Raw genomic sequence first — 10,653 nt, 5'->3', positions numbered from 1 at the left:
TTTGCTTAACGGTACAGAGTTTCTTTTTGGGTGATGAAAAAGCTTTGGAAATAGATAGCAGTGGTGGTTTGCACAACATAGTGAATGTAATTAATGCCACTGAATTATACATTTAAAAATGGTTAGGGGCCAGCTCGGTGGCACAGCGGTTAAGTTTGCAAGTTCCGCTTCTCGGTGGCCCAGGGTTCGCGATTTGGATCCTGGGTGCGGACATGGCACCTCTTGGCAAAAGCCATGCTGTGGTAGGCGTCCCATGTATAAAGCAGAGGAAGATGGGCACAGACGTTAGCTCAGGGCCAGTCTTCCTCAGCAAAAAGAGGAGGATTGGCAGTAGTTAGCTCACGGCTAATCTTCCTCAAAAAAAATAAATAAAAATAAAATTTTAATTAAAAAACGGTTAAAATGGTACATTTTATGTTATATATCTTTCCACACCAAAAAAACCCACCCTTCTTTGCTGGAGCAGGAGAGAGGCTGGGGCTCTGTCAGTGTTCCCATGGCTTTGCCTTCCCCTTTGTTTTTAAAAGAACCACCTCTATTTTTAGGGATTTTCACACAAAGGCTCATGTGGGCGTGGGAAGTACTCCCAGCTGCCCTCCTGTTTCTCAGAAGCCCACATGGAAGCCTAGCAAGTTATTTAAGGTTTAGGAAATATGCCAGATTGGAAATGGAGATAATTTAATCTCTCTGTATGTTAATTTAGGTTTTTTCTGCGAGCTGGGGCCCTGGAAACCTTACTTCACCCATGGGAAAGCCAGTTGCGGGTCTTGCTGAAGGTGGTGAGGGCAATCCCCCGCCCCCCACCTCAGCATACCCGACGGCACTTTCTTGGCAAAAGCTTTCTACTTCCTGCGCGTCTGAGGGTCACTTGGTCCGGTAGCTGAGCGCACGCTGGGATCCTGGGGCGCAGTCTCAGTCTCCTGTCCAGAGGCTTCTGCACTGGCCCAGGGGGCCGCGGGACCAGTGTGGGAGCCGCGCGGGCTTCCCCCTCCCCGCCTTTCTCAGTGCTGGGTGCAAATCTTAGATGGGAGTGCAGTGAGGGGGCTCGCGTCTCTGTGCCCCTAATCCCGGGGCTGGGCGCCTCAGCTGGTTGCGCTGAACTAGTTGTCGAGGGCGGTAGTGGCAGGGGCTGGTCAAGTCAAGCCCGAGGGCTTGCGGACCCTCCCCCTTCTCCTCGCCCATCCCCTCCTTCCCCAGTCGAGATCCCGGTCCCCTTCCCCGGGCCTGCCAGCGCTGTCTGCAAGCGCGGAGCGCTCCTGGGCGGCGGTGGGTGCGCGGGCCGACGCTTACGGAGGGCAAGTCTCTGCAGCCTCCTCTCTCCCCCTGCACGCCAGACTCTAGGGTACAGGCGTGGCTGGGGTGCCCGAGCCCGCAGCCGCCTCGCCGGGGGCACAGCTGGGAGGCGCGGCGGACACCTGGTCAGCCACGTGGCGGCGGGCGGGGCCGCCGGCGCTGGGAGCTCGCGGGCCCGCGAGCAGGTGAGGGCGCACGGGGCTGGGGGACGGCGGCGCAGGGGGAGCTCGGGGCGGCCCCTCGCCCGGGAGCAGCTCTGTCCGGTAGTAAGGGGGCCCGACCTGGGGTGCCTTTGCCCACTGCTCGGGTAGAGCCCCCCCTTCCCCGGTCACCTGGCGCGCGTCTGCACACGGACTCGGGGACACGCGCGCCTCCCGCCTGGCCCGGAGGAGGGTTTGTGGGTTCTCCCAGGGGGTCCCGAGGGCTCGGTCTGCGTCCCCGGCAGGGGCTGCTCCATCTGGCGTTCGCCTAAGGGCGGGGTGCAGAAGAGGCGCGGGTCCTAGCGCCGACCGAGACCCGAGAGGGTCAGGCTCTGACCCTTTGCGTCCCGGGGTCCTTTCCCGTAGGCCGGGCAGCGGGGGTCGGCGAGGCCGAGCGCGCCACCCCAGGACCCGCTGGGGGTGCGCGTGGGCAGCGGGCCGGGAGGCGCAGGGACCTTTCCCGGCCTCCTCTCGCACCCTGCTGGTCTCCACAGCCCACCAAATCCCTGTGGTCTCCCCAGCTTCTCTCTGAGCGAACCCCGCTCCCCCAACCCCAGCCCTTCTGCTTTGAATGCTCCTCAGTGCGCTGTCCTCTCCGCGCCTTCGCTGGCTACTCTCATAAATCCTCTTCTTCTCACATAACACAAGCTCTACCCCTTCTCTCATTCTCCCTTTTCCTCCTCCTTCCAAAATGTCGTGAGCCCTGTCTGTGTTCCAGCCCTATGCAGGGCAGAGGGGGCACGCAGAGTGGGGCACAAGGTCCCTGCCCCAAGGAAAGTGGGGTCCAGGGCCAAGGGAGGACTCTGCCGGTCTGATGAGAACCAAGCCCTGATACTGATGCTCAGTCATCTTTTTCTTACCTGCCCTCTCCACTCCCCTACCCCTTCTGGCCCTGCTCCTAACCTCCACTCTCCCACTCTGCTCTGCTCGTGGTCCAATCTACATTCACTCACCACCTGCAGCCAGTTCTAGTGAACTGATGGTGCCCTTGCCCTGGACAAATGTGTTCACAGGATGGGTGAGGAGTGTAAAATTCTGTCCTTAAGGGCTGGGCAGCTGGCTCTGCCCCCCATATTGAAAGAGTTCAGGGAAGAAAGAGCGAGCTGGGGGCAGCTGTGGCCTTAGGACAGCAAGATTAGGGCACAGGAAGGCTCTGAAGGGTGAGTGGGATCTATCCGGGTACCAAAGAGGGGAAGGGGATGTTTTCACATGAAGCGGAACAGGGTCTCTTCCTCAGTTGGAGCCATGTCTGGTATAGAGGAAGGATGGACGATAAGAAGCGAGGGAAGGAGGACCTAGCCTGACCAAGGATGGTGTTTACTTTCCAGAGGGGTCTCCCAACCCAGACCGCCAGGACCCCATTTCCACGACAATGGCCGGGATGTCTCAAGTGCAGGAGCTCTTCCACGAGGCCGCCCAGCAGGTAGGCCTGGGTGCCATGGGAGTCTATGAGGGAACTGCTGGAGGCCTGTGGGCAAGGGGTTACCAGACGGGAAGCTGAATGGAAACATTACCGTGTGCTATTTTAAAAGTAATTATCTCAGAAGTTTATTTTGGTATTCCAGCTTAATCGAGAAAATATTATAGCCAACTCTTAACCATCTGTGTACAGAAAATCTCTAGTATTATTTGTAGTGGATTTTGAATCCTAGACACTGCCCCCCCCCACCCCACCCCAGCCCCATGGAGGTTTTCTGTGAACGGTCAGAGTAAGGTCTCAGATAACATGGACTCCCTTTAATATTGAATCAAATCAGTGTAAGAGGGTAAATTTATTTCTGAAAAACTCATATGCTGAAGCCAAATGGATTTCTGGATTTCCTGATGTCTTGCAGGTTTTTTTTCTTTGTCCTCTCCCTATTAATCCTTGGTTATAGTAAATATTCAACATAGCTAAGCAACTGAAGTGGCTTTCTCCAGAAATAGAGAGTTAATTCCTTAAAAAGTAAAACACATACTTAAGTGTTCATCAGCAAATTTCTTGCACCCAGGGGCTTTGCTGTTTAATGGTTATGCAACCTTGAAGTTTTCACCACCCCTTGGGTTTCTCTCATGTTTTGTAGAGAGGGGCAGGAGGGTTTCCTGGCATTATAATGGGGAATGAGCCCCCCAAGAGGGGGGAGAATCAATTCAAGGCCTTACACAATAGCAAAAGAGCAGGGTCCAGAACCCGGATGTTCTGAGCCAAAGGGCAGAGGCTGGTGAGGGAGATGAGGTTCAGAGTTGGTGGAGGAGTCCAGTCTGGCTAGTTACCCCCTCTTCAGGTACACAGGTACATGTGAAAAAGCAGCATGGTGGCTGGCGGGGGGAGTGCTCCGCAGAAGGTACTGCTCCCCTTCCCCTGGGAGGCCCAGGGCTGTATTCCTGCTCCCTTGGACTGAGTTCCTCGTAACTAGCCCCAGAAGTGTTCAGGCTGCTTAGAAATGAGTGCCTGGAGACTCGGAATAGCTCCTCAAAGGTATTTCAGAACCCTTGCCCACAGCTGCTCACTTCTGGGTAGAAAGGCCTGTGGCCACGTTCTTAGTGTGGTTGAGGTCCCTGAAAGACACCTTGATTTGTCAGGGGTCTTACATTTTATTTAGGTTCATCAGTCTCTCATCATACTTCCCATGCATTTTCTTTGGGTCTGTAAGACTATACATGAGTGTTTATGCACTTACCATATATTTGTGGACTAGTTCTTAAATAATGGGTGCTGTGTTAAGCATGAACAAGATACCAGATGAACAGATGGAAAACATGAGGCTCTTGTCCCCAGGGATTCCAAAAACAAAGACAAGTAAGACATTGTTGCTTCATCTCTGTGAGAGGGATCTGTTAAGGCTTAGCTGTGATTCTCTCTCCATGTTTAAAACTTTCAGTAGCTCTTTGTATCTACCACCCAGAGTTCAAACTCCTTAGCCTCGGCCCTACATGGTCTGGTCCAGCCTGTTTTGAGCCTGGGCCCTTCATCCTCCTCTTTGTGCACCACCTTCCAGCCAAAGCTCGCCATTCCCCAGGCTCTCTGCTTGTATCTTTCCCCTGCGTTGGTCTTTGCTGATACTTCTCTCTCAACTGATTTGTCCCTGGAACCCTCCAGGTACCTGAGGCAGTGCCTGGCGTTTAAGTGGATAATAAATGTTAGTCGACTAACCAGATGACCAAGCAACAGAAAACCACAAGGCAAGTTAAATTGTCCTAAGTGCCCTAGAGAGAGTTGATTTTTAAAATGTGGTGGATGCAAAGGCCTCTGTGTCACCTCCATCTCCATCTCCCTCCCCCTCAGTCTCCAAACACTGAGGGACTGGACAGTGTTCAATGTCAGGGCCTTTGGTGTGCACTCTCGACACTCATTTGAAATCCATCCCTTTTTCTCTGTTTCTCTTGCACTGTCTTGTCCAAGGTACCATTTCTTGATTGATTTATTCATATCCTCCTAACTTCTGTCTCCACTTTGCTATTAAAATGATCTTTTTCTAAAGCATAAATCTGTGCATTTGACCCCTCTACTTAAAGCCTTTCAGTGGCTTCTCACTGCCTTCAGGCATCAGTTTGGACTTCTCCTGGCCCCCAAGGCCCTCCGTGGTCTGACTGACCTCCCCTGCTCCCTCGGCATGCTCCATCACTGCACTTACCGTGTGGCGTTGGAATGAGCTGCTTCTTTCTATCTCCCTTTAGTCTGTGAACTCCTTAAGTTCAGGGGCGTGTCTCATTCATTTTTGCATCCTCGATACCTGCCGTTAGTGCTCAGCATATGGAGGGTGCTCAGTCAATGTTGGTTCTACTTAATAGGACCCACCTGGCTAGGGACTGGGGAGCTGCCATGTGCATCAGGTCTTCAAATGGTGGAAGTAGAACATGTGGTGAAGCTGGGAGGCACATCCCAGGCCGAGAGGGTAAGAAAATGGCAATAACTACCAATGGGTGGGCCTTCATGCCGAACATTTGATGTGCATTACCTCCTTTAACCTTCACAACAACTTTCTCAAGTAGAGATGATTATTTTGGTTCAACAGATGAAAACCTGAGGCACTTTGAACCGGGCCTATCTGTTGCCAAGGCCCAGGATTTATTCCTTTCTGCTCTCTGCCTCCTGCCCCAATGGCGTGAGCAAAGCTACCCAGTTGGTCAATCAAAGGCCTGTGTGGAGAGCAGATAGCAGATTGGGCGGCTAACATGTCTGAAGCTGAACTCTGGGAGCGGCTGGCTCGCCAGAAGTTTCCCTTGAACCTTTTTCTACCTTTACTCCAGTCTCGGGAGTCAGGAATTCTGCCAAGAGCTTTGGAGCCTGAAGAACATGGAATTAAGAAGGTAGTGCCCAATGGGAAGACAGGCTGGTGGGTGCTTCACCAAACCCTTCAGTTCAAAGCTGCTCTTCTCTCGGGCACTGCAGCTGGAAAGTAGCTCTCAGGAAATCTGGCCAGAGATTGTGGGTTATGTGGAGAGGTGAAGGAGTGGATTCTTGGTCTGGCTTTAATTATCAGGACCAGATGGGGTAGCTGCGTGTGTGTGTGTGTGTGTGTGTGGGTGGGTGTGGGTGTGGGTGTGTGTGTGTTGGTCAGTAATAAGTGGGACGGCTGAGAAGAGGCTGTCGATATGCAGGTTAATGGGTGGCAGTCAAGGGCACACGTGCTGCCTGGGTTCAAGTACTGGCTCTAACACTGTGTGACCTTGGGCAAGTTACTGAACCTCTCGCTAAGCCTCCATTACCTCACCTATAAAATGGCTACAATAAGAGAACCTACCCTAGAGAATTTTGAAGGATTAAAGAGAGAAGGCGTGTAAATATTTAGGATAGTGCTCAGTTCATAGCAAGCATTAAGTAAATGTTGGCTAATAATAAAACTAAGGTGGGGAGTGCGTATTTGGTCCATAAGGTAGTGATATAAGTGATCAGAAGGTTCAGTTGGAAAATAAATGCATGACTCAGCACAGCAAAGTCAGGCAGGAGACCTGAGACGGGGGTCCCAAACCCAGGATGATTCCAGCGGCCAAAACCAGAAAGTGGGACGTTGTCCAGGACAACATGCTGGGTGGGCAGTCCACTGAGGAGGATGGGCCCTTTCTAGGCCTAGATGGGTCTGCAGTGGCTTGGGAATGTGTGCGTGTGTGTGTTTGAGGACCTACTGAACTTCCAGCAGGTACAAGTCCTGTTCCAGGAGCCTCCACCCTCGGGCCCTTCACTAATGTGCGATGTGGTTTGGTGGTGGGCTTGGACCTGGGAACTTGGGTTCCAAATTCTGACTGTGCCACTAGATGTGCTGGGCCCTGAGGCAAGTTACTCAAGGGCTCGCAGTCTGTTTCCACAACTGTGAGGTGGGGTGAGCGTACCTGATTTTCAGGGCTTTTATGCCATACGTGGAAGGAGCTGGCCCAGTGCCTGTCACATGGGGAGCACTAAACACAATGCGTGTTCAATGATTGGATGAAGCACATTTCACACTGAAACCCAGTAGAGTAGGCTGTTTGTGAAACATGGGGCTGGAGAGCTAAGGAGCAGCTGGTGCCAGAGGGAGGTGGATGGAAGGCTAATGACCTTAGATTCTGAGCTTGTCTCTGCCAGTCCCTGGACAGAGAGGACTGTGATGGACATGCTGTGTCAGGAAGATTATACTGGCGGGAAAGAGCGGGTGGCCTGAGACAGGGAGAGAAGGCAAGCAGGTAGGCTGTGTGAGGTCTGAAGTCCAGCAGGATCAATTCCTTTAGCGTCAGGAATAGTGAGAAAATTCAGCTCAGCTTGCCAGGTATTTATTGAGTGCCTGTTCTTGCCAGGATCTCCAGATCCTGCTGGAAATGTTCAAACTGAAATCTCTTAATTGCTATGGAATAAGGAATGCCTCTAACTAATCTGAGGCTTTTGTCTTCCTTCTCCCAGAGTTGGATGGTCGTCAGAGAAACTTAAAGGGAAGCTGTGTCATGCTGTGGCACGAGAACGAGTCACCAAAGGCCACAGTTTACCTAGTACGAGTGACTCGTAGTCATCTTCTCCATCCAGCTTTCCTCCAGAGACTTGCGCTCCAGCAGGAGTGGGTCCATGAGGACCCTTTTCTGGGAAGTCTGTGCGCTAAAGTCTGGCTGGCCTGAGTTAATCACCCTAGAGAAGAGCCTGAAGCAGACCCAGGGAGTGGGTGCCCTGTCAGACTGTGGCTTCTGGCCCAAGTGTGGAAGGTGGTATCTCCAGGTTGGCTTCCAGGGTGTGACCCACCTCTGGCCTGTGCCATTCCCCAGCGTTGCCTGACTTCCTGCCTTCCCTTTCCCCCTCTGTCCTCCCCTCCTTTGCTCTCTCCCTGTCTCCTCCTCCTCGGTTCAGTGGCTTATCTAGGTTAGCTTGGCGCAGTAAGATTAACAAAGAGAGTCCGGTCAAGCTGTGGGCACTGGTGAACAGGGAGGTAGCACTGGCAAGAGAGGCAGATAGAAACGAACATGTCAAGAGACAGAGGGGTCCTTAGAGATCCTCTGACCCAGTGCCCTTGCTTAGCATGTCAAGAAACAAGCCCAGAGATGTTGCATAACTTATCCAAAGACACATGCAAAGAGTGGCAGAGCCAGGCTGGAACCATGGCCAGTGACCCCACCATACAGCTCTGGGTTGATCTTAATGCATCCAGTCTTTAGGTTATAATGTGATCTTGAGCATTGGTGTCAGGCTTCATTGCAAAAGCTTTGCTCTTGTTTCCTGCACCCTCATTAGCCAGTGTACAGTTAAGAAACAATTTGTATTTTTGCTATTCATTTTTCAGGCCTATTTTGGCATCTTTTTTTAAAGCCAATATGCAAAGCGAGCTTTGCATGCGAGGTGATAGCATATTGCTTTATTAGTATGTAGAGAAATGAATGCAACTGAGGAGAAAGGAAAAGGGAACCTAAGACAAGACTGTCTTGTTAGCCCCTCCTTTTACAGATAAAGAAACTACGGCCCAGAATAGTTGGGTGGAAGAGAAGGGCTCACATCCGGGCTTCTTGGAGCCATGACCCCTCTCACCTTCCCAGTTTTTGTAGAGCCTGAAGCTTGTAGGATTTTTAGAGATTCTGTTTAGTAAAAAGGTTACAAGTTACCAATAAAGAATTAGGTATAATCTTTGTGAGGGTCTCAATGTAAGTGAAGGGTCTTGAAGCTTAAGCTGTTAGCTTCACTGCAAAACCACCAATGGTACCTGGACAGAACCCGCATTTGGAGGTGGCGGAGGAAGAGAGGCTTCTCGTTCTGGAATCTGGGAGAGAAGAAGGGGCCAAAATCATCCTCAGGGTTGAGTTGAGTCTGAGACCTTCGTGGGGGCACTGTGACCCTTTCCTGCTCTTTCTCCTTTGTCTCCCCACTTTCCATTTTACAGCCCTGTTCGTTACTTAGCCTAGGAGGTCATCCCCAAAAACCAGAACTGGGCCAAAAATGCTGCATATTTGTAAAAAGTGGAATGGAGACATTTTCTGGATGAAGGTGTCCCAGAAACTGGGATGAAAGTGATTCTTCACTGAAATGAATTATTCTCTCTCATTTGTACCCAGAGGATCTTCATTTATGGACACGACTGAGTGATGCCATGCAGAAATCAATGCCATTGAAAGAAGAATTTACTGCTTACATTTCCCATGAGAAAGGGGAATGCCACACCATGCAGGGCCACAGGGGAAGCAAGGGGTTCTGGTCAGGAGGCAGAAAGGGGAGTGAGGGGAAACCTAGCCCAGAGCCTTTATTGGGATTTCCATGGGAAAGGCGGAGCAGAGTAAACTGCTCAGGACTGGCTGATTTGAGTAGTTCTGGTGAGCTTTGGGCTATAAGGTGGTCACTAGTTGCCTAGTACCTGGCCCTGGGATGATTTAGGGCTGGGGGAATATTGGCTTGGTGTGTAAGAATTAGGTAAAGGGGGTGTTTTGGGGAATAGACTTGAAATTGGTTGGTTTGCAAATGAAAAACATGCTCCTGGCCAGCGCTTTGCTAATCTCTAAGAACTGGTTAACCCTGGCAGGATCAATCTCTCCTCAGCCAGCAAGATGTTTAAGATACCCTAACATCATAAGATACGGAAAATAAAAAACATGATTAATCCATTCTGCCTAGCTGTGGATGAAAGGACTAGGTGACTTCAAAGCTTCTTACTGCCTTAGGGCATACTTCATCCATGGCCAGATATAGAAAAAATATAGTCCTGGCCATCATTTAATATATTGGGGTTTGCGAGGAGAATCCTACAAGCTATGTTGATGACGCTGAAGCACTATTCTTGCAATTTGAGGAAGGTGCCACTAGGTGGTGCTCAGACTCTGGTCTGGTCTGAACATCCTGGTTTCCTATAGGGGTGGAGGGCAGTTTTAGCTTATTTTTCCATTCATTTTATACTTTCTCTGACCAAAATGTATCTCTTCAAGATAACAGTTTAAACACTAGATAGCTCTATATTCATAGAATGACATCAAATAATTGTAGTAAGATTGAAAGAAATATACATACCTGAGTATAATTCAATTCACTATCTTTTTGCTTTTCAATCATTAAGTATAATGTAATCTGATTCTTAAAATTGTTTTTTTTCCCTGAGTTTTCCTATCTTAATCAAAAGACTATGGTGGTTATAGTGGTGGTGGTGTGCTTTACCATAGCTTGGCACGAAAAGTCTTCAGAGGTAGCACTTATTCAGGCTTTGATGCGTTTCTAATAGGATAATGCTTGACGTTACCGATTCTCGGAAGAAAGATCCTATTTACATTTCCTTTGTTTTTGTTTTGGTGTATGAGTATTTTCGTTTTCATATGAACAGGCATAAAGAAAGAAAAAAAGATAGTGGAGTAAAAACCACTGTTCTGTGTGAAAAATTCTTTGATGTTCTTTTCCTAACCTGCAGATAGCTTGTAAATCACATCCAGGGTCCCTGTCAGCAGGGACAAGATTTAGGTACCTACTGATGAACTTGAAGCCCTGGTGGCCTAGCAACCCTTACTATGCCAAAAATAGTTGTGTCTCATCCAGATGATAAATTTGCTTTAACATGAATCCCAGTGTTCGTGGAATTGAACTTAAAAGAAAACAGAAAGCCATAACTCGTTTTGAGTGACTTTCCCTTTGTATTTTAGTCGGTGATCAGTAAAGAACAATGCAAAGCAAAAACGAATTCTAATTTTTTAAAAAAGATATGCAATTTTAAGGACAGACATCAATTTTACAAAAGGCTTCACTATCTTTAAGTGT

General features: G+C 49.8%; 1 protein-coding gene across 4 annotated transcripts in view; it reads left to right on the top strand.

Annotated features, from left to right (window-relative positions):
* Positions 1 to 857: 857 nt before the first annotated feature.
* The window catches only part of SLC12A8 (solute carrier family 12 member 8), a 126,861-nt gene continuing 117,065 nt past the window's right edge, over positions 858 to 10,653 (top strand). For 2 of the 4 annotated variants that reach the window (XM_070509091.1, XM_070509089.1), the window contains exons 1-2: positions 858 to 1,478; positions 2,822 to 2,916. In XM_070509091.1, coding sequence (XP_070365192.1) covers positions 2,866 to 2,916 — 51 coding nt within the window. In that variant the 5' untranslated portion in view covers positions 858 to 1,478; positions 2,822 to 2,865. Of the gene's footprint in view, positions 1,479 to 1,512; positions 1,687 to 2,821; positions 2,917 to 10,653 lie in introns of those variants that run through there. The other 2 variants (XM_070509090.1, XM_070509092.1) reach the window with 2 other exon arrangements.

Source organism: Equus asinus, chromosome 5 (assembly GCF_041296235.1).
Source record: "Equus asinus isolate D_3611 breed Donkey chromosome 5, EquAss-T2T_v2, whole genome shotgun sequence".
Lineage (NCBI taxonomy): Eukaryota > Metazoa > Chordata > Mammalia > Perissodactyla > Equidae > Equus > Equus asinus.
Note: the sequence above shows the minus strand (reverse complement) of the source record. Positions and strands in the feature narration are given on the sequence as shown.